Source organism: Aquila chrysaetos, chromosome 7 (assembly GCF_900496995.4).
Source record: "Aquila chrysaetos chrysaetos chromosome 7, bAquChr1.4, whole genome shotgun sequence".
Taxonomy (NCBI): Eukaryota; Metazoa; Chordata; class Aves; order Accipitriformes; family Accipitridae; genus Aquila; species Aquila chrysaetos.
Genome location: NC_044010.1, coordinates 33,945,856 through 33,970,373, shown reverse-complemented (window position 1 = coordinate 33,970,373; position 24,518 = coordinate 33,945,856). Strand labels below are relative to the sequence as shown.

At 40.4% G+C, this 24,518-nt stretch overlaps 1 protein-coding gene across 1 annotated transcript in view; it reads right to left on the bottom strand.

Annotated features, from left to right (window-relative positions):
* Positions 1-23,421, bottom strand: part of LOC115343596 (SH3 domain-binding glutamic acid-rich-like protein) — a 29,505-nt gene extending 6,084 nt beyond the window's left edge. Inside the window, exons 1-4 of the mRNA XM_030019741.2 lie at positions 23,181-23,421; positions 17,234-17,419; positions 10,728-10,808; positions 3,415-3,528 (exon numbers count right to left, since the gene is read on the bottom strand). Coding sequence (XP_029875601.1) covers positions 3,415-3,528; positions 10,728-10,808; positions 17,234-17,419; positions 23,181-23,225 — 426 coding nt within the window. The 5' untranslated portion in view covers positions 23,226-23,421. The remainder of the gene's footprint in view (positions 1-3,414; positions 3,529-10,727; positions 10,809-17,233; positions 17,420-23,180) is intronic.
* Between the last annotated feature and the right edge of the window lie 1,097 nt (positions 23,422-24,518).

The following is a 24,518-nucleotide window of genomic DNA, read 5'->3' as shown; positions in this document are numbered from 1 at the left end:
AAACATCAGTGTGTTATCAACATTATTCTCATCCTAAATCCAAAACACAACACTGTACCAGCTGCTAGTAAGAAAATTAACTCTATCCCACCTGAAACCAGGACAGGACTTTCTATTTCAACATCTGCTCCGGGCTTTCCTGGATGCTTGCCTGAATGCAGGGCTGGAGCCGCTGAAGCCTAGGCAGTCAAATGTGAGTGTGTGAAGAACAACCTGTCACTGTGTGCACTTATCTCTGCCCCTTTCAGGAGGCAGCTGCTGACTTAAGAGTTTTGTTTCTCAGAGGGCTGGGGTCTCTTGCTGGTTTTCTCAGGGTCATACCAGCCTGAGACTGAAAGCTGGAGCTTCTGGACTCCTGCATCTCTCAGCAAGGGCAGCAGAAGCAACAGGCCCCTGCTGAAGCTGCAGCCTCCACACGTACCCACATTGACCATTGGTGCCATTCCTGCTACTGAGGCATTGGAGGAGCCTTCTGAAATCATCTGGGACCTTCCGTGTAGCTCCACAGTTGAGACAGTAACAGTTTATTTTCTTATCTGTCTTATGCTCGTTGGCAAAGACTAAGATATCTTTACCTCACCAAGACACTTCTAGAATTTCTAGAATTTTTCCATAGCACTGGCATTTCTCCTGCAAAGTCACTAGAGAAAAGCTGGCTGGGTTACACACCACGTGAAAGAGTCCTTTTTAAGCTGGTTTGAAACTAAGTGCTAAATAACACCAAAATGCCAATACTAGATTCCCGCTGGTACATTAATTCAGAAGCAGAACATAAAACTGCAACGTTTAAATTATGGCATTTTGATCTGAGGGTTTGTGAAAAGGGTAAGTTGACACTCTAAAAGAGTCCTGACTACTGTTCAAAAGATGCAACTGTTTGGCTACAAAACAGAGTGGGCCACTGATAAAAAGGTCACCCTTTCAGAACTCAGTATGCAAAGACCAGCTCTTAATAAGCTAGAATAAAAAAAGACATGGGTGGGGAAAGTACACAGAAAACATCTATTCAGTGTGGTCAAGCAGTCAAACAAGTTGTGCTGGGCTGCAGAATGAGAGAAAGAGAGGGAAATACTGAAAATCCTGTGTTGATACTACATGTATCCTTTAGGACCTAACATCCAGTGGAGATACTCTAACGGCAATCAAACAGTCTTTAAATGTATTTAACTTCATAAAACCCTGGCCAGGTAAGGAAATGTTATTCCAGCTTTCTGTTACAAAGGTAAAATGAGATACAAAGACAAAAGGCGGAATTCATCTCCCTGTAGCTGCCTCAAAGTTATTCTTCTCAACTAAACTCATCCTTTGTGTGCTGTCTGTAGTGAATGAGAATACCAGAATTTCTACAGAATGATTCATGCCATCCCAACAGAAGTGATAATTGGGATGAACTGTGGCAAGGTGGGCAGATGCCACGTCACGGAAGTGATTTGTCCTAGGTGACATGGAAAGTGGGTGGTGGAAGAGAGTGAAGAACGGGTTTTGTGCGTCCCTGGCAGAAGCCCCTCGTACCTTGCTGCCTGCAGTGGTGAGTATCCTCTCTAAAAATGAGTGAGACAGCAATAGAAACAGTGCTTTTTTTCTTCCCCCAGGAGCTAACATACACCTGGCATGATGAAGGTGGGTATCAGAGTTGGACAATTTCAGGAAGACTTTTCCTCCTTCTTATGTAAGACCATGTAAGAACATTTTGACACTGCCAAGACTATGCAGGTGAAAGGGGAGGATTTGTAAGACTAACTATATTTTCTGCCCTCACAACCACAGAAAAATCTGTTCAAACACACTATCTTGCCTGGTGCTGTCTCCTCTGCCACTCCCCTCCCTGTAAAACTAAAGAAGAATGTATTTTCCACTTACAGCTCCAATCCATTCTGTGAGAAATGGAGCAAGGTGCTTGTTGTATAGGAGTGGTATTGCATTATGTCATTACAAAACCTCTCATACACAGCTGCTTGACACATTTGCAGACATGTTCCAGCATTCTGTTCTCATTTGAAAAATATTAGACTGCCAGCCAGAATGGCAAGTAACCTAACCCAGTCAGGGGATGCACTGCAGTTTTATGCTGGGCTTCTCTTAAGAGCTGAGTAAAAAGGTATTTGATGGCACTCATGTGTTGGGTGAAATTCACAGAGACATGAAAAGTTCTTGGATACAATTTAAGGAGAAATTTCAGTTCCCACTGAGAACTGTCTCTCCTCACCGCCATTTTGAAATTTTAAATGGGACTTCCCAGTGCCTGCGGCTTGCATGAGGCTGTGTGAAACGTGCTTTTCCAGCCTAACAATGACCGATTCTGTCATTGTTATAAAGGACAATGGGGAAAGGCTTACAGAGAGGTGCTTCCTCTGGAAAAACATAGCAGCTAGATGGAAAAAAAACAATACACATTTGTTTTGCTCTTTAGTGAAAGAGATGTTGCATTTATGACAGATATTCCACTGGGACCGTCTGATCTCCAAACCACAAAAAAATCCAACAAGTGTAAGTGCTTGATCCAGCAGTAGGCCTGCATCTTTGGGAAGAGAGTCACCTGACACTGCAACATCAAAATAAACCCATCCTTAAATGTCAAATTGTCAGAGCAGCAGGAAGAATAAAGCAGCTGGATCCCTATCTCCAGACACAAGATCTATTTCTGCCTAGTCTTTACTGGGTCTAGAACCTGGCCAGTAACATAAACACTCCACTGAGGAAGACACCGGCACAGAACAGAATGGTCCCTTTTTGCGGGATCCACCTGCATTTCAACCACAAGTACTTTATTGATGTTAGCTAACTGCAGGATATTATACTAGGGAATTGAAGGAACTCATATGGTTGCTTCCAAGAACATTTAGCACTGCAGTTTGAAATCTGTCCATGTGACTGTAATACCAGACCATGATGCAGGCAGAAAGGATGACAATGGTCTCCATTTCTGCATGACCCAGGGGTTTCTTCATGGCCTGGAGAAGACACTGTCAGATCTGGCTCACTGCAACAGCAGTCAATGCTGGTACATGACAACAAACATTAACAACTAGATTTACGAGCAGTGCAGATGCTGGCCATTGATAGCAGCAAATTTTTCCATACAGATAGGACTCAAATGTCTAGTCCTAAATTATTCTTCATAACTAGAATCTGGTTTCAAATGAGCATTAAAAAAGAAAGCTTATGGTAACAAGTGGTAAAAGGAAACTGTTGAAGACAACTGCTGTTATTCAAGATTCAGAGCAAAGTTCCCTGGAGTTTTATCTAGGTTTCATATCACCATGATGTCAAAGAAAATGCATCCAAAAGACAAGCAGGACCACTCTGCAGTCAGCCTTCCCACCCTGAATCACACTAGGAGGGCCTGTATGTTTATGTTCCATGTGCTTAGCACGGTAAAATCCTCCTATCACGAAGGGAAAAAGGAAAAATTACCTGTTGATCTTCTGATGGTGGCTGAGCAGACTGAGACTCTTCATGAGCCCCTTCATCTGCCTTGTCTTCTCTGCGTGCCTCCGTTTCGTCCGTGGCATCAGACTTTTCAGTCTCCTGGCAGCAAAGGAGAAGTCGTTAGTTTCAGGGCACGTAACCAGCACTTCATTTCTACAAAACTCGACTTGACAGTTTGGGGAAGCGTTTTTCTAATTCGCTTCAGTATTCAAATGAAAATATACCCTTTTGGACATTCTCCTGTGAAAGGAACACTTGTTGGCTTGTTCATCTGTTGGTAAAGTCATGGGGTTTGTGTAGGGAAAACGTGAATTCAGGCACTTATTCCTCTTCAGAGCATAGTAGATTCTCTAGCTTTTCTATGGAAAGTTTAATAGAAACCGATGCTCACCCTGATGGCACATTCTAGTTTCAGAAAAAAAAAGCTTTTTTCACCAGCATGCATTCCAATTGAACTTCATCAAGAAGCTACAGAAAACCAGAAGTAATAAAGGATTTCATATATAGTCTCTTAACTTTCTTGTTTAAAATCATCAGGAAACTGTTCCGCATTTCACACACCCATCTATCAAATCTATTCCAGCACCATGAACAAGCACCTTCTATAAGGCTCTTATTTTAAGTCCTGTTGTACTTTCAGCTAGGTAGCCGTGAAAGGTCACAGTGAATCACACACTGTGTCAGATAAAAGGAGACCTGTATGGCCTCAAGTGGAACAACAGAAATAGGATGAAATGCAATAGCATGAAGTGCAAAGTCATATCATTTGGGACAGGTAGTTCTGTGAGAGAGATTAGAAACAGATGTTTCTACTGCACTTTGGGAGCTCGTTAGTTGTTGATCATCAAAGAAGAAAAAGATGGATGTATTTAAATAATCACAGAATAACTGAGCCATGAATGTGATGCGACAGTAAAAGAGGTAATAAATGTGATCCTCAGATGTATGAGGTGGAGCTGGTGGAGCTGAAAGCAAATATTAATGTCATTGTGTAAGGCCAAGGCAAAACCTTCTCTGGATCGCTCTGTACTGTTCCAGTCACTCAGGCTCAAGAAAGAGAAATTCAGACTGGAACAGGTGCAGAGCAGGGCTACAGGAATATTTGAGGGAGTGGAGAGCCTGTCTTATGAAAGGGTGACAAAAAAAGCTTCATTACTTTAATCTGTTGAAAGTAATGCTGTGAGGGGATACGATGGCTCTCTAAAAATAGATCAGAGTAAACATCAGGGAGGGATAGGATAAGGAAGAGCGCTGAGGTAGATGCAAAATGAGTACAAAACAGCTGTGAATAAAAATTTTAATCATCAGCAGTGTGAAATTTTAGAAGGGCTTTCTAAGGGAGAAGCGGAGGCAAAGGATCTAATTCATTAAAAGGGAATTTGACCACTTTTGAGAGGTGTTATCTGGTGTGGTTGCCTCCAGCAACAGAGAATTGGGCTCAGGGGAGTTCCTGTCCTGTGTCATCCTAAGTCCTACATGCTTTCGGCAGAGCAGCACGTCCCTGATAGAAGACAAGCTTCTTTCTCACCCCTGTGACCAAGCCCTTGCAACTCATCCATGTGGTCCGTTCGGATTTTTCTGCTTTTCCATAATTTCATTTGTCTCTACAGTTAAGCAAAAGCCCCCACTCAAGATCCCCTGTCCTTTAAGCTTCACAAGTCTTCCTCCAGTGTCCTCATTATGTATGATTTCTTCAGCCGGTGTGCTTAGCCTGCAGAAGCGTGACACTAGCATAGCTATCTGGCTTTTAGCCCCAGAGCAGACTTGGGTGAGTGCTGACTTAGGGATCTTTGCCCCGTCATGTGGTGTGCAATATAAGATATGTCCTCCTGCTGAGATGCTCTGCTGGATGGGGACAAAAATTATAGAAAGAAGGTTAGGAATGTTTGGAAGCAGATACCATGACAGAGTGAAGAGGGCAAAACACTTCTTCAGTTTTATCTTTTTCCTGAAACTTCACTGTCTTAAGATTTGGTGCCCTTTTGGCAATTTCCTCCTGAATCATGGAAAATATGTTTTATATGTAAGGAGCTTGCAATGAAAAGAGAGTAGGCACATAGGCTCACTAGTTCCCCTTCCTCTCTGCAGAGAAAAACAGCAGCAGCAAAACGCCCTATCAATCAGCAGCCAGCATTGCCCTCCCTGCAGTCCTTCCCAGCGCTGCACTGCCCCTGCCCTCCTGGCAGAAAAAGCCTTTCCAGGGCTGCACGGTGAACTGGAGCGGGAGGCTGATCAAGATTAAAGCTTTAAAAAGAAAAACATTTCTATCATCTCACACAATTTACACACTCCATTACACAGCTGCATGAATGTTTTTGGCAGCATGTGGGGGATGCCTGGGGAGAGGAATGAGCAGCTGGGAGTAAGCAGAAGGAGCCAGAGGAAGGAGGAAGGAGAAAAGACTACTTCTTTTTCTGGCAATATTGTCTCCTTCCAAGTACACATAAAACTCTGGGCTCACTGCATTCTGATCCTGGTGGCATTGTTATTAAAAACAGATCTACAGAGTCATTTGTTTGGCTTAATTTATCTTTTACTTTTCCCCCACAAGCTAAGAAAATATTTGAAGATTAAAATATGTAGTAACACAGATGTATATTGAAATTCTCTTGTGTAACATTGTGTTAATACATTGTTTTCTTAAGCAAATCATAACTTCCTTACAGATACTTTCTTTGTAGCAGTTCCTAAAATGAAAAGGATAGTGTTAATGAAAACTAAATTGGTTAGATATTTATTTTCAGCATGTATAGTAACATTTCATTTTAAAATCTATGTACTCAATATTTTTGGCAGATACATAAAATACATAAAAACTGAAGACGGCATTCTAATTAAAGTGAACTTATCGTGTAGAACTCTCTCAGATGAATCATATACTTACTCAGAGCACAAGGCAAAAAAAAGTTGTAGTTGAAAGAACTAAACTCTAGAAGCAGCATGTTATCAGCCAGAACAGACATGCACGCACACACACATACAGAGTTCTTGTTAATTATATGGAGAACTGTGATGTTTGGAATATCATCATTATACTAGCTCTCCATAGAAACACAAAATTTAATTTTTAACTGATTTAAAATGAAATACCATTTACAAAGATTGGCTGACAGGTCATTTTCTCTTTAAATAAAATGTACATACTGTAAATTTGTAATTCAAAGCAGTCTTAGTAGAAGTCTTCTTCAACTAAAAGACTAAAGCTCAAGCATCTATGAATTTTGGGATAGCAAGATTATGGATATTAAGACCCAGAATACTAAGATTAAGGATTTAAGTATATACAAGATTTAAAAACAGACCCTCAGCTCAAATAAATCAGCTTCACTGAGTTCACAGAGCAATTGCAAACCTAAATGATCTTGCTACAATCTACTGCCTCTCTGGACTTCTGGGAAACAGAAGCAGTATTCCAGGGCAGTTAATAAATTTCTCAAAAATCCTGATTGTCCTTGAAAATAAAAAGCAATTAATTACCTGCATTCAAACCTTGCTAAGATACTCAGAAGGTGTAGTAATACAGCATACTGTTTGTCATCTTAGTTTAAGTAATAAGCATCTCATTGACAAAACAATTCACCTGTGCCATTTTAGAAACCAAGCAGTGCAACTGGAGCTTGTAATGGGCTGTTCACACATTACCAATATTTCAGAGCATTTTCAAGAATATTGAGAACAGTCTCAGACTAAGCATAAAAGTGATGGGACCTTTAAAAAGAAATGTACCCAACTTTGGGGGCAGTTGAGACTGACACACCTGACCCTAGACATACAAACTACATTGATTATAACTCAAATGTACACACCTATCCTATTGGCACATCAGTGTTCATGCCACTAATCCAAGATTAAATGGGATCATTCAGAAATCCATCACTAACTTGAGTGATCTTTGGGTCAGGCATAAAGCACACCTGTCCTCGAAATCCCAGCCTGCCATCAAACATGTTTACAAGCTAGAAGTATTCTAGACCAGGTATTCCTTCAAGTGAGAAGGTATTTCATATTAACAGACTAAAGAACTTATTAACACAAACACTTTGCCTGCTTCTTCTCTTAGGCACATAAAACTGTGCTACTCATCCCTGTTAAATGATGCTTTAGAAAACAGTGTCATGGGGAGGCAACGAGAGAGAGGATGATGTGAGCTAATTGACTCTTTCTGAAGTACCGAAAATATTTATTGGTTTCCTGCAATGTCACTGAGTTTTATGACCACATAGCACCCTTTAAGGATAAAAAAAATGTACTTGGTATAGAGGGAAAAAAGTGTGAAGATCTTTGCCTGACTCTCACAGTGATCTAAGCAAATCATTAGCATTTAGAGCTTCGGCCTTTCCACCAAGATCTGCAGAACTTTACACACGCCATCCAGGCATCTAAATACTTCATTGTATTGCATCCAGAAACACAGTGATGGACACAGCAACTGGCCATTTTTACAGTGGTACCTGACCAGAACCCTTAGCAGAAATCTGAACAGGGCTGGCTGCAGAGAGGGGTAGGCATCTACTCAGGGAGCTGCCCCGCAGCCTGTTCTCCAGCCAGTCTGGTTAACTTTGGTGTTGATTTGCTATTTCCTACTGAAACAATTACAGCTTTTTTGTAAGTAAGAGGATACTTAAATAAATGTGTAAAGACTACTTTGCTTGTGTGCTGCAGGTCTGAGAAGGATCTCCTTTATATCTGTGTGTATTCAGAGCTTCTTCACATGTGTCTCAGAGTCAATCTGCACCTTGCTGACAACTTTGATGTGTCCTAGACATATCAGACTCACCCTGTAAATGTAAATCAGCTTGCACATTAGGGTCTGGCACCATCAGAGCTCCGATACCTAGCAGTAACAGTTCAATGTAAACACTGGACGAGTAGGTCTGGTGACAAGTTGTAGCCACCTGATCCAGAGAGAAGTCAGGGCTGCAAAAATGAGAATTTGCAGAACTGAAACATGTATTTTGCTCTCAGCAGGCTGACGTGGCAATGCATTTAACTACAAGTGTTTTGTTGGGAAGTTATAATTTGTTGAGGGAGTAGCAAAAAGTTCCCTGCTTGCTCCAGACAATAGACCCAAAACAGTCCTGGGTCAGGATCCTAGTGGGCAGTGCTGTGAAACAGCATCATGGTCATTAAAGAGCTTCTCTACTGCTGATGCAATATGAGACAAAAGATGGATGCAAAAGGAAAGAGAATCTTCTGAGGCATGAGTATAAAACATGTATCAGCTTCATATTAATCTCTTTAATGTCTCAGTGAGGTAAAAACCCCTAGAAAGCAAATACTTACTGACTGTTTTGTGGTGTTTCCGTGCTTTATAGTTTGCTTCTTTTATAAATTATCACCATATTCGAGGAAAAAAAAAAAAGTTATTTAAGAAGGGATTAGTAGGAAACCCTGTCATATGTGTCATCATCACCATCTCTTCCACACCTGACTTATTATTCCAGATTCAGGCTGCGGGAAATCAGTGTCACGAGCCATTCATTGTACTTCATGCTAAGGTTGAATTGACAGCCTAATGAAAGGAAAGCAGAAGCAGTGCAGCAAGGTTATTTGTATGACAAAGCACAGCCAGACTGTCATGCAGTGAAGCTGCTGAGAAACACTTCTGCAATAAATGCTAAACCACTTGTATATGTCTCTCTCAAATTCAGGAACAGATTCTAAAAGGGAGACAATGTAAATATACTTCCACTCTTTACATGGATTTTTTAAAAACAGTCTCACTTATTTCCATGTTCTGGACTGAAACAATTGCCACCACCACCAATGTGGCAGTTAATCAGCATAAACCGTACTTGGTTGCTACCAATAGCACTAACATTAATCTGCCCAGCAGAATGTACCGAACATGTTATTTTCAACATTTACAAAGTTGTCACAAAGTAGAAACTGTAATAGCCTCTGCTGACAGCTGGGAGTGAATGAATTCTAAAAAATTGTTACTTTGCTTCATAGACACCCTATCTAACAGAAGCTTGCATGAAGGAGCAGATAATATATGAAGTGGGAAGATGGAAAAATGCAATTTTCTTTATCTCATTGATTCTCCACATATCTTTTATAATGATTATAATATGTAATACCTGCAGTCCTTTAAGCCTTTCATGGCTTTGTGGATGTTAATTAAATGAATTCTCACAAGACCCTTGTGAGGTAGGCAAGTAATTTTTATTTCCCTTGGTGGGAGATGGCGCAGCTAAAGCAGAAAGTTTAAATCACTTGCTCCTTATCACTCAGGGACTCAGCGTCAAAGACATTTATAGCAACTGTGGCTCTCCCCTGGGTATCTCTTCATCTGTAGCTGTCAAAGCACTTAGCAGAGCCTCCTTTTTCTCTCTGCTTTTACAGAAGAGGAAAACCAGGGACATTTACAACAGTGTTTCACTCAAAGTTGCTACACAGTTGGCAGCAGAGTTGGACCAGAAGGCAGATCTCATGCTCCAGGGCAGTTCTTCAGCCAGGTGACCACAATGCAGCAGAGTCCTCCTATCACTCTGGCTCATCACTCTCTTGATTAATTTCTTTTGTTGAATCACCCATGTTAAAGATGGCAACATTAGATTGTCATCTAACATGATCTCAGGATAAGAAAGCTGTAATGCTCTCAGTTATAAAACTTCTAATTACAAGAAGACTCTGTTAAAGATAAAACACATTGCTTTCTGTAAAATGAAGAAAAAGAAAAAAGAAAAAAAAAAGAAAAAATTTTTTCTTTTGCCATATATATATTAGAACATTGTCAAAATACAGTGGGTGGAGGACTATGGGTAGACTTGCCAAAGGGACTTCGTGAAGTCCTGGGTGAGACTTTAAGTTACCTCCACAAGGCAGAGGGAGCAAACCCCATAGTGCCAGTCTGCGTGTACACACAGAGGATGGAATGGATTCATACCCCGGTTCCTCTGTTGGTGGCCAATACAAACCCTGTTTGCTCAAGGTTTGATGCAGTCAGAGGGAAGGTTTCTTGTAATTAACACAACCTATAAATTGCATTAGGAAATTCTGCTTTGTTTAAAAACTGAACATAAAAAAATACTGCTTTGTGTCAACAATAAAGAGAAAAAAAATCATCAGCTGGAGGCATGGTAACAAGCCTGCAGTAAAAGAAGGGAAGAGAGAAGTATTTTCTAATATTTACTGAAGCAGCCACTTTTTTTCTCCCTTAAGAACACTTTGCTGCACCAGCACCTAATGTAATGCTTGTCACTGCCCCTTATTTGACATGCTGAGTCACTGTCTATCTTCAACTTTTATTAAAATCAAATAAATGTCCCCCACAGAAGGAGAGCAGTGCATACCTTTGTGCCTGGAGGAGGAGCAAGACCCAGGAACGAATAAATAATATTTTCTTCTTTAGCAGAGAAAAAGGATTCAAAATCCTAAAAAAGGAACAAACAAACAGAGAATTGGTAACAAAAATCAAACAAAAAGCACAGGAGGAAGAGACTAGCCCAAGAAAATCTTTCTTATATTGATGAGAATGACTATGCATTTGTACAAGTGCCTACATTATATAAGCCCCAGGAAGAAAATTCAGATAAAGGAAGTTTCATACTGGCTGGCAAAATGATCAAATGGGCAAATCTCTTCAGAGACTTACACTTTAATTATATCACATCTATGTCAGAATCAGATAAAATTAAGCATCTCATTTTAATGTGCCTCAGCTGTACACACCAAAGCAAAGCTATTCCCCTTTAAATGTTAAAATAAAACTTGCTGTGAATAAGAACACAAAACCCTGGACAGCTTTATGGCAAATAAAAGGCAATAGTCAACGTAACAGCACAAGTGAAATGATAATGATGAAACTGTTTATTTTAAAGAAAGGCATCCTGGTTAGAAAATGCAGTTACTTTTCAGCCAAACTTGGCAAAGGTCTGTGTTGTTCCCTCTGACATATATGCAGCAGCCAAAATGTCTTGTCCACCTGTGAACTGAAGTTATAAATCATTATGTTAAATGCCTGTTTTCTCTTCAGTGCTAATATAACTGAAAAGACTTGAGGGATGGCTCCTATTCTACCATCTAGAACTTGCACGGTCTTTACTGTATTCACCTGTACAACTTTCCTATCAATTAAGGAAGGTCTGCTATCGTTAGTTTGTTACTGGGGAGTTCATGGCTCACATCTTACACAGGTAAAAATCAACAAGTATTTAAGATCTCAGCAGAAACTCTGATCATAAGTGACTGGCCCACAATCACACAGCAGCTCTGTGTAGGACAGGGGACTGAACACATGTCTGCTGAGTCCTAGACTACTGCCTTGACTACGTTATCATCCTCCTTCTCATCCCAAATAACTCCAAAACTAGAAACCTGTAAATAATAAGGTGCTGAGTCATCCTTGAGACTTGTTTGTAAAGCTGGGTTAGGACCTGAGTTGTTTTATTGGACTGTTTTAGCATTTCTAGAGAATGAATTATTGGCCAAGGGTAATCCTAGGGAAAAGGCTGGAGTGGATGGTTTAGAAGACACCTTAATATCAACAAAACTGGAATCAATGACATTTCAGTCCAGTTTGAAAGAGGTAACATAGCTTAACAGACAGGATAAATGACAGCCTGTTTCACTCATTTACCTAAGAGACAGATTGGCTTTCACACAGACCTAGCTACAGGCAATGGGAACTGCCCAGTCTGGGAGAAGCCCCAGAGCACATTTTGCCCTGACCAGGCAGAATACCTGCTGCTGTTCCAGGCCACCCATTTCTCAAACCATGTCTTTGTTGTTTTCATGTTGCTGTGGGGTTCTCCTTCTTATCTAACCCAGGTCCTCCCTAAGTATTTAAGAAAGCCAGTGTCTGAAGTCTAACCCATAAACTTAGGAGCAATACAGCAAACAAGAACACGAGGATTTTCTGCAATTCAAAGGGCTGCAATTTGACATGGGCCTTTGTCAGGCCATACAAACACAGGAAACTTGTGTCCTCCTGCATACCACATACTTGTAAAACAGCCTAAGCAAACTATGGCACAACATGTCAATAGCTGGGAAACAAAGAGAAGACTATAACAAGGAAGGGCCAGGAAGTGGCCTTGGTATTTTATACGTCTTGTTAGTTCCTCCCCAGAGGAAAAGCAGCAGATTGTAAGTGTACTAAAAATCTCCGGAGACACACAGCCTTGTAGATAACTAGACCTGAGAGCACAGGCAAGTGGTGTGAATGACCAGATGAACCCCTTATCAGAAGAGGATACAACCTTCTATCATATCAGGTACTCCTTGGCAACTGGTAGTGTACAATGACATCCCACAGTAAATGCGGTATTTCACAGTAAATGGAAGGTCACTTACCTTGCTTACACTGAGAAGCAAGCTATTATGTATTTAGCATGGGGTAAAAGCCTGACTACAGTGACCATGGAATAGTTTTTTTATTGTGTATTTGCACTCTTACTTTCTTAATGGTGACTTGTTCACATCTCTATTCACTGAATGACCAAAGATAACTGTTCCCAAGGCAGGCAGTAAGAAAAATGAGCAGTAACAATTTCTTTCAGGTATGCAATAATATTATTTCTGTATGAGAAAATGTAAATGGTCTAGGCAGAGGCTAATGGTGTCATTTGTCTTTGGAACTAGTCTTTGAAAAATACAGTGAAACATACTTAAAAAAAAAATCAATGAGTGTTTTCTTTATGATATAGTGAAAATGCACATATACACTCTATGCTATCATCCTTTGTATGACCACTGTGGAAATGCCAGACAGCAAAACAGCAAACTCCAATTCGACATCAGTGGAAAGTTCTCCCCCACATGAGTGGTATGGCACCAGGTCAGAGCACACAGAGAGGGCATGGAAACACCATCCTTGGAGACTTTTGAAACTCAGATGGCCAAAGCCCAAAGCAATATAAGCTAACTTTAAAGCTATCCTCGCTTTGAGCTGCAGGCTGGACTACAGACCTCCAGAGGTCCCTATGATTTCTGTATATTTGACTTTAGCAGCTATATGAAGCATGAAATAAAAGTCTTACCTAATAATTCAGAGATTCTTTAAAAAAATATGTACATGGGTATTTTATTCTATGGATTTCAGTTTACAGAGAAAAGCATAGATTTCAGCTTACAGAGAAAACTACAAGTTTATATTCCATTTCTTTCCTAGTTTTTTAGGGCTTTTTGTTAAGAAAAACAAAGACAAGAGCAACAGAGTGCTCAATATATTTAGAAAGTGACATAGATGCAGATGTCTGTCTAGACATGAGCAAAGAAGCAGCTTAAGAAAAATATCAAAGAAGAACATAATTGCCAACACTGATGGATTAGAACAGATACTTGAAATTGGTGCTATAGCCAGGCATACAAAATGAATCCATTTCTAATCTGTTTCTTCAAGTGGCAATACCAAAGATCTGAAAGAAAAATAAGATTCAAGCTATTTATAACTCAGTCTTAAGTTTCTCTGACCTCATGGAAAAGCTGCTGACAGTTGGTGTGTGTTCATAAATGCATCCATAAGAAACCTCCATTTTACTGTACAATTTAGGAAGTGAAACAGCTCTTCAGCGTCAGCCAGAAGATGCAGATGCTTTTACGTATCAGCAGAAAAGGAGATTAGCAACAGGACTGCATTTACTTGCTCATTATGTCAGTCTGTTACAGCATGAAAAGAAAGCCTCCTCACCAGTCCCCAGAATCCCCTCTTCCCTTACCTCCACGCCCAAAATTTCACTGAACTGCAGAAGGGATTGGAGAAGATCTCAAAGGACCATTTCTCCAAGGTAGGAACCACTACACTATTCCTGATAGGTGTTTCTCCAATCCATTGGTAATGACCTTTAATTAGATAATGAGACTATCTCCTGAAAACTACTTTTTTTTTCTAATGTCTGACTTAAAGTTTCTTTGCTACATTTTTTACTCATTATATCTTGTCCCACCTCCAGTGGGTGTGGAGCAGAACATATTTTACAAAATCTTAGAACCACAGGATGGTTGGTGGTGAGAGGTGGAAAGACACCTCAGTAGACCATCTAGTCCAACCTCCTGCTCAAAGCAGGGCCAATACTGAATTCAGACCAATAATTAATGCCTTTTTGCTGCAGCCCTTAAAATATTTGAAGGTTGTCATGTCTCTCTCCAAATCCCTCTTTCTCAGGGTGAGGAAGGAAATCTTTTATCTTGAATTTTCATCTCCCAAGGCCAGTGGTCCCAGGCAAGCATGCTGCTAATGCATATACACGTGCACATGTGTGAATGGGAACGAAACATACAGGACAATCAATAGGAAGAGAAGTGGGGGGAAAGAGTGATCTCAGAAAGGAGAATGATGAGAAATGAAGTGCAACAAGTTTGACCTAAAAACAAAGGACTATCTGGGAATGAAGAAAGAAAAAAATCAGTAGGAAGGAGAAAGAGAAAATGTCTTATAAAAAATAGGTGTAAAGAGCTTGACTTGTTTAGCATAGCAAAATGAACATTAATAGAGGATATGATTCCCATTTAAAAATACATTGGGCTAGAGCTGTTCAAGCTAAAGGGTGATTTTGGCATACCAGGAAATGGCTACAAATTTGAAGGTTTCTAGATGCCACGAGACTGAGGCCCTTGAAGACTGTACTAATAAGAGCAACATATTTTAAAGGCGTTTTCATGAATTCAGGATACTGGACTGGAGTCCATGACTCAGACAGAACTTTGCAATTTGCAGCCCTATTTTTAATAAAGTAGCTGAAGGCAAAGGAAGTGGTACACAGGGGAAGAGTTAAGATATACCATGTAAACTTTAAACAGCATAAAACAGTTCTGGATTTCAGAATGATGGGTCTGTTGGACCTGCACAGATTATGCAGGGAAGTAGAATGCAAATCCCCAGCTTTATATTGTAGACATGTTGCAGAAGACATCATGTCACTTGGAGGAATTTTGCACTAGTCTGCCAGCCTCTGGCCATGTTCTCAACTAGCCCACATAATCCCACTTCACACTCACTGTGCAGTTCCCTTAAGGCATCTTCCCCTGAGGGGAAGGATAAGGCTCATGTACTGATATGGATCTCCTTAACTTATTTATTTTGAAATAATGATGCTATAAATTAATCTTTGTTATGCACCTACTGGGATCATTAGCTATGAGCTCTGAGAGCTGGGTACATTAGAACTCTGGAGACTTTTAGACTAATTGTAAATTTGATTTACTTTTTAAATCAGTAGCTGCAACCCCTTTCCACATGGAGATGCCTTTGCAAAGGACTCTGTCTTAGCTTAAATTTATTTCAAGATGTAGATTATCTGGCTTCCTGAAATAGCTTCAGACATGGAGTTAAAACAGTATATTTATCATTTACCAGCAAGGCTGACCAGCTGAAACATTTTGTAAGGCAATTACTCTTTAATTCACTATATAACCTCTCCAGGGAATATCAGAAATATTTATTGCAACATTGGCTGCCACAAAATCCAGAGTAAGATATATCAAATTATACTTTTTATTTGTGCAGACTGGATGTTGAAATGCACATGAACTCTAACCTACCAAGTTCTCTTTTAAGATTCCTGTGAGAAAATGAGGAAACAATTGCACTCCGTTATTCATACTAGCAACTTTTGTTCTGAGAGCACTGAAGTTAATTCTGAAAACTTAGTGGCATGTAAATCCTTTCTGCCTCAAAACAACCTTTGCAGTAGTTCACACTGGATTTGTGGAGTAACTTAAAACTGGGCTGACTATGTGATCTGCGTTTCAGAGTACTTTGCAAGTTCATTTCAGCGATCATATCAGAGTACTTTCCAGACTGTATTTCCATCCAGACTATGAGAAAAAAACTGTCTCGGGTATCTCTTTTGATTCACGATTCTAATATTCATGCTGGTACCGTATGAGCTATCACTGATTTGAACAAACTCTCTCAAGAGAAATAACCTTTTACAAGCATATATGAAAATATAAAAGCATCTGATGAGCGTTACAATTTCTGTTACGAAGAGTTGGATATTTACTGAATAAGCAATATAATTTCAATAATTCAAACCACATACTAGAACTATTCCAGTCAACTATAATTCCTATTTATTTGTATAATATAATGGAAAAGAAAGATTCCTGTCCACAACCCCTGGTGCCTCAGACATCTGCTTGACTTCCTAGCAACCCCGATGAGTCAGTGTCAAACAAACAAAATACCAACACTCACCATGCAAAATTAACTGAAAGTTCAAGAAGCAAAGTGCAATACAGCTAGAGATAGCAGATCAGCCTTGCTATGAAGGCCACTAGTCTTGAGTAGCTTGGTATTGTCAAACTACATAATTGGGCATTTACTACTCCAAGTGCAGCTGAGCTGTCCTCATAATCTACATTTGGTTGTCCTGAGGTATTGTGTGAAGAAGCCATAGTATCACCTAGACAGTACTGCCTTTGGTCTTCAGGAGCTGAAGTGAGAGTGCAGGCAGAGAGCCAAAAGCAGGACAACTTGTGAGTGAGCTACACAGCAGGAGGTAGGAGAGTGCGAGAGGAAAACACAGAGCTCCTTGCAGGTGGCAAACTCCATGCCTTGGAGTGAGCTCTGGGTCCTGCATAGGCTCTGGCTCTGCAGAGGATAATCCATACAGTCTGTTAAGCAGAGTTTCTCTAGTCAGTTTTCCTTCCGTGTGTATTTTTCTGTTAAAAAGGAGTAATCTTTTGTTTCATTGCTTTTCTGTGCCTAAAAAAATGCTTTCTAAGTATTGTTCTTTCAACATGAATCTCAAATTTTCTTAAGGAGTTTGTTTGATGCTTCCTACTAATGGAAAAGAGTCACCTTCTCTGAAAGAAGACTCTCTGAAGGTATTTAAATTTCCAAACAGTTTCTTACCCCACAGTACCGCTCCTCGTTGAAGATCTGTGGAGGGAGAGGAATTCCATTCTGAGGCTTTTTTTCACCTGGGACATTCTCTCTCATCCATTTCCTGTTGTCCTCATCACCTGCTATGTCCATTTGCTGAAAGTCAATCTTGTTGGCCTCTAAAAAGCCAACTACTTCTTGCTGTTTCTTTTTGATCTGGTTAGGAAAGAGGAAAACAAAATTCCTTCTTTAAAAAGAAAATCGTTTTCTAAAAGCAATTGCTATTACAAGCAGAACTAATGCAAGTATGTCAAGTTGGATCTACTTACTCCAGTAGGCCCCAAACTTTTTGAAGCTGAGATTCAACACTGCTTCTCAGCACCCAGAGCACTGCCATTACTTCCCCCTGCCTCCCCCCAGCTTCTTTCTTTCCTCCCTGGAAGCAGTCATACCTCCATCTAAGAAATGAGGCTCAGCCTGGAGCCTCCTACTCCGTTCCCAGACCTATGAGTGTGGTCTACAAATACCTAAACTAATCCTGCCTAAAGTCAGCACAGGTCTGAGAATGTACATATTCTCCTCAACATGTAACAGTCTCCTTTTTCCTACTCATTACATATGACATTTAGCTTTCCATGAGCCACATGTTTTTCTCTGTCCCTGTTCTTTAATGCTGGGCATAATTAAATAGGAGTGAAACCTCAATGAAAATCCACTACAGCTTGACTCCTGTGCTTGAATATTTCCCACATTACAGAATGATGTTCCAGTTGGACCATGAAGAATATATTACATACAAATAAAGCATGTCATACACAGCTTCTGTGCCACCTAAAATTCAGTCACGGCCCTTACTGCCCTTGAGACTAGTTCTGTATAGACCTAGGATGCAAGCATCAACCTTATAACCTACCTGTTTACTTTGAAGATGTAACGTTCACTATACTTCTCTACTAAAGGAATGCTACTCCTAAGCAACATGTAAAGAACTATATGTCTAACTTGTCTAAGAGCTGCAAGGTCAAACTTTAGCTCTACAAGTACTGCAGCATTTGAAGCAAGCACTGTTTGGACTGATCTATACAAATTCTCTCAAGCTGCTCTCTGGTCACAGACAACTGAATTACTATCTAGCACAATCACGTTCCAAACATGACTCTCTTCTCCCAGTTAAGCTACTCCATGCAGCAAGTTAGTGTCTTATATAGATGGTAGCTAGAACAATGTATCAAGGTAATTTTTACAAATGAGCCATCATATGATTTGAAACCATGTCTTTCACAAGTCAGACATCTGAACAACTGAATTTAAAGTGACACCAAACTAGTGTAAATCAGTCTGAGACAGACAATGAGTTGAGAAATAATTAATGATTATGTATTTCTATAATCTAATAAACCTGAAAAGCTGAAGTGGAGTGATAGCCTATTATATTGGAAGAAAGAATTTTCATGATTGAGGATAAAATTTCTTTTCTTGTTTAAATAAGGAAGTACCTATCTATACAGCTATGCTTGCTTATAAAAAATAACAAACACAAAATGCTATACATTTTTATGACAACAACAGAGGTTTATGGTGAGCTAAAAAAAGTACATCACTTTGAATGGAAACATTAATCCAAAGCGTTCAAAAGCCATGCAGTTGACAGATCTCAAAAGTGCTTATTTACATTCTTATTTTCCCTTTTTAAACAGAGGCCATGTTCATAATGGCTATTTAGCTGCACAGTTATTTGCAGAACACGTTCAGGTGACAGAAAGGATTACTTGAGGGACACTTCATTGGAGGAAGTGGCAGGATAATGTTTGCATAAATGGTTAATAAAATCTGCATGAGCCAGTACTAAGAGTTTCACCACATGGTCCGAAAGCCGGTGCACTCAAGTGCTGTCAGCTGCAATTTCAGCATCAGCTTGTCTCTTTGGACACAGGCACTGAAGCAGATATGGCTCCTGGAATAGCTAGTGTCCTGGACAGATAGTGCCTCTGAGGAGACAATGGAAACTGAGCTATAGATTCTGTGCTCCCTTGCTTTTAGAATTAAACCTGGATAAACAATTTTTCTTCAGCTTGAGTTTCATAATACACAGGAGGCTCAGCCAGCACCAGGACAGAAAGCAAAAATTAGGAGAGGGTTGTGTGAAAAATGAATGCTGAGGAAAAATAAAAAGTTACATGCAATTATGCCTGCATAAGGAAAAGGGAAGATGTTTCTCATTATGATAACAACAATAAACTATGCAGAAGATGTACTATGTCTTAAGGCTTACAATTACTAGGGTTTAGGCAGAGCAGAAGACTTGGGACACGCTATGTATGAAACCATAAGGCAAGCCACTGCTGTGGCTGGCACTAGGTAGCTGGGCAACCGAAAGAATCTCTCCAGCAAACAGCACTCAGAGAGGGAATCTTCCAGGACGTAACAACACAGAGGACATGGAACGTTTTTCCCAGAATGGATGAGCTTGCAGGAGCTTGTTTGTGCCCTCACTCGCGTCTGGTGGCATGGGAAGAATTCGGATTACTTGGGCATAGATTCCTTGGGAAGTGGTGGTGAGCAGGATATTATTTCATCAATGTCATTTTCCCTTTCAACAAAGCTTAAGTTCCACCATCCCTAGCTGCTGGTCCCTTAAAATATGAAAAAAACTGTTTCAAATAAACATTATCTAGCTAGAGTGTAAGAGCTACAGGTAATATAAGTTTCACCTGATGCATAATTAAATATTATCATCTATATTCTCACAATCCAGAGCATTCGTGTTGACCAACTGCCTATGGGAGAAGCAAACAGTACATAGTCAAGAACTTATAGCAAGAGGAACATTAATGTTGGTAGGCAGAGTTGCTGTAGCTTCTGGTTTTAACACCACATGGACAACATATTCCTGATAATTATTCTTATTTATCACACTCTAACTTCTGATTTGACTTGAAATTGATTTGAAATTTGAGCTCAGGTTTATATATGGCTAGATTCAGCCACGGATGACAAACCCCTACCCTGTATTTTAGAGGACATAATTCAAATAGCCTGCATTTTCCTCAGTCTTTCTGAGACCTACAGATCTGAAGGTGGGCAAGTTCATAAAATGTCACCAGAAATGCTGGGAATAAAAGGATTTTGGAGGTGCCCTAACCGTGAGCAGCAGTAAGCAAGAATTTGGAAGACATTGTCTCTGTAAGACACAATCCCCTTTCTCCCGTGATTCATGGTACTTTAGAACCTTGCAGGATATTACCCATTTCTAAACACCTCTGTGGCTAGTAACAAAATTATTTTATTTTTTTATCGCTTGCTTCAAGCCAAGCATTTAGTACTGTTTAGCGCTATAAATAAGTGTCTCCACTTCTGCTTGCCTTAATGAATAGTTCAATATCAGCTAAGTGTGAAGAAGAAAGATAATAAAGCTAAAGTTATTTAAAATAAATTTCTGAACCATTGAGGGGAAAAACATGGACTGCAGATTTGCTCTAGAGCCACAGTGAATTATACCATCCAAGCAGCTGATCCAGAGCACCAGAATGTTACTGGGTTCATGGCATTCACTTTTAAGAAGTATTTATTAACATGATAACCTGTTGCAATTAGTAGTAGTGTGACTGTGTAGTACGTAGAGTAGAAAAGTTTTTCATTCTTTACCTGATCTTTACAGTGATCCTCTGCTGATTTACACCATAGGACGTTTGGCCCATCTTATTTTGAAATTCAAAATTAACAACATGCATTTGATCAGGATCAGACACATTGAAGAGAGCACAGTGCTACTAGGACAACTTAGACTTCCAATTTAAGCTCTTTAGGGATTAAATTCATTCTTCTCAGGAAAAGCTGTACAAGGCTGATACAAAATTTGTTTTTAATAGGATTTTAGTGATATATTGGGGTTTGTGCTGTCTCCTTGCACGAGTGAGTTTTATTTTATATATACCAAAACTCATTAAAGGTTCATTGAAAGGATACCTTCCATCATTTTAATCAGCAAATGTGGAAAACTACTCCTGCTGAACATTGTGTTTACTTGGCATTGCAATTATGTATCAGTAATCTGAACACATGCTGCCTTCTGAGATTGCTGCAGCTATACATACACACAACACACCAGAAAAGAGGAAATACAGAGGCATATTGCAGTGTAAAGATGCCATACCCTTCCTTCCAGTATATGTCTAGGATCTCACTAACAGCTTTTGTGGGCTGCTAACATACAGTGGAGATGGCATTAATAAGCTTAAAACCTATTACAGTTCACTGGCATTAGCTATCTTTCTTAGCAGTAATAAACCACAGTAGCAATGCTAAACAGCTCAAAATGGCTGGATAAAGCTTGCATGTTGCTCAGTGTTCCATGTAGCATAAACATCCCTTCACTGCAGTCCAAGAGGAAAGGAGTTAGTTATAGCTGCTAGCTGGGAGGAGATAAAAGGCATGTGTATAGCAGAGGAAAGGTCTTGGTTCAGCTAGCGTTAAATATACAATATGCTTAGTTTTAATTGTGTAAGTGATCTCTGAACATCAGTGTTTATTCAAAGCTCTCATACAACTGCCTTGCTGAACTACAGCCCCAATCCTATAGGTGGAGTGGCAACAGTTTATGCCACGAGCAACACCTCGAGGCACATGAGGTGGTGATGGCCCCACCACACATACTGAATGTCTGCACTGGGATTTCGGTCACGGTCACAACTTCCCCCAGAAAATGGGCAAAAGTGGAGGTAGAGACAAGTCTTCTTTGGCCAACCAAAGGAGGCCAAAAGAGGAGACCAAGCAGGAGCGGAAAGACTGCCAATCCACAGCATATGGCAATCCATAAAGCTACTTGAGCAGTAACTGCTAGATTACAAATTACCAAACCTGCAGTTTCCAATCCCTTCTTTTTTTTCCCTTGCATCTGACATTTCTTATAAAAATAGGAATGCTAAAATGTCAATAGTAAATTTAGTGTCAGGGTTAGCAATAGGCTGGTGAGACAAGCTGATGAGAGAACTGCAAACTTCATCAGCTGTATTCCAATTTGAATTTTAGTGAATGACCCCCTGTTCATTTTCTAGAGATGATGGCTCCATGAACAGGGGGTGCTTTTTGGAGCTTTTCAACTCTGGAAACTTCTTAAAGACACGGAGCTGGTGTCAGAGAGAGAGAGAGATGTAGTTACAGCTATGTGCAAGCACCAGCCAGTTTGTTTAGCCATGTCACTGGGAGTGAGGGACTGCCAAAGGAAAACTGCAATCTGAGCTCATCTGGGAACTGGATATAAAAGGAAACAGTCCTTTCCCGGTTCCCACCTCCCACGGACTTCCAACCTCCCTACTATTCACATGCCCTTCCCTTCAGCTGATACACTATGCTGACAGCTACAGCAGTAGATCTCAATACTAAAAATCATCAGTATAGCATTTCAGGAGACACCCCCCCCCCCCCCCCCCGAAAAAAAAACCCCAAACAATCCCAAGGAAAAACAAAACCAACAACAACAACAAACAGGGAAAGGGAGGGGGGGGGGGAAGAATTTTTTTCTGCATAACTTTATTCAGCTTATTTTGGCTCCAGGCTCTTTCTTAGACAGAGCTCCCATTTTGCAGGAGCAGTGTCCTAAAGTATATTTTAAAAACAAATACATTAATTTCCACTGTAAACAATCTACCTTAGCTTTTGTGCAAATACAATATCCACTTTTTCCTTCTTCAGTGAATATATATTGCGTGTACTTTTTCAAACAGAAGTAAATCTATTAAATGACAGATAATTTATATGTAAATGTTATAACTGTAGTAAAGCCTCGCATGCAAGCAAGCTACGTTACCAGGAATTCTCTACATCTTGAGCAGCTTTCAAGAATAAGGTGGTCAGTGCAGACTAGAAGAAATCCAGGGTTTTTTTCTCACATGCAAACTCAGGCTGTCCTGGCATCTTCCAGGCTAATTTACCAACCTGATCCCAGCAGAAAGAGGAGTATGTCAAATGAGACACCTACCGCTGTAGACCCCGAAGATGTGGCTACAAAGACTTTGATCACCATGTTGACAGTGATGAAAATGAATCAGCAGAGCACGCCTGCTATCCACAAGTCACCACAGTCCCAAGAGGAATCCGAGCGTTCGGCAGCTCCTGGCCTAACCCACGTCCTAAATGAATGCCCCCCTCCAGCAATCCAGCAGCTTTAGCCTCTCCCTCTCCCCGCGGTCCCGGGTTTTCCCACTCAATTGGCTCTTAGGTATTTTGGGACGAGGGGCCAGCAGACGATTGGTTAGTAAGAGGAGCCATAGCAAGGGTTTGCACCTGCCCCTGGCCTTATTGCATTAGATTGACAGGGTGGCAGTCCAAAAAAGGCAAAGGAGAGTAGTGCACCAATGAGACAGGGCTGGAGAAATATTTGGGACAGGGGGAAGGGACAAGTGAGAAGGGAGAAGAGATAGGGAGCCGGCAACTTAGCCCTGGGGGCGACCACAAAGCTGTGGGTAATGTTTAGTGTTGCATGGGCGCTGTCACAGCTAACTCCTGCATAAAAGGGCTTGCACCCTCTCCCTGACCACAACAAGGAGGCTTCAGAGTTATAGCTGCAAATTTTACATTACAAAAGGAGAAGGAGGAAGGGGAGGGCAGGGGGAGCATAGATGCAGATGTAATTATAGCAGAGATCATATTAAAATAAGTGTCAGTTACAAACGCTCTCAGCTTTAAAGAATTCAGATCATCATCCACACTGCAGGGCTCAGGGACTTCTCTGAAATAAAGATGTGTCAGTACACTTCCTAATACTGAGGAGGGTGATTTGGCCGATTCTATGTATCCAGAACCCATTGTTGTATTTTCTCCTTCATTTTGCATCACCAGTGAAAATTGCCAGGGCACAAGGTGTAAGAGGAGGTCCAGAATACTGGGTAAGAAATATCCCATTCTACTGTGTTATCCAGGATGCTCTTTTTCTGTCTGATTGTCCCCTTCTACCCCTGAGATGGTCACAATTCAGTGGCTGCCTGCACGTATTTGCTTAAGGAGGTGTCTGAGTATGAAAGGTATTTTAGGAATGTTAAATGGTAAAAGATTACTTTTGGATTTTAAGGGCCAAGTTTGTTTCTGCTGTAAGTGAGCAACATGCCACTGAGCTCAGTAAAGCTGACCCTGTGTCAGAGGTGAAACTGGACTAGGTTTTAGAAAGTGCTTACACACATTTCAAATGATAAAATTGAATATAGCAGTGTCCAATCCTGAAAATACTTTAACTGGAACATAATGTTTTCTCTCCAAGATTGATTAGGTAGGACCAGATGCACAATAGTAAAGATGATAGTGATAGTAATTTTTTAGTTTG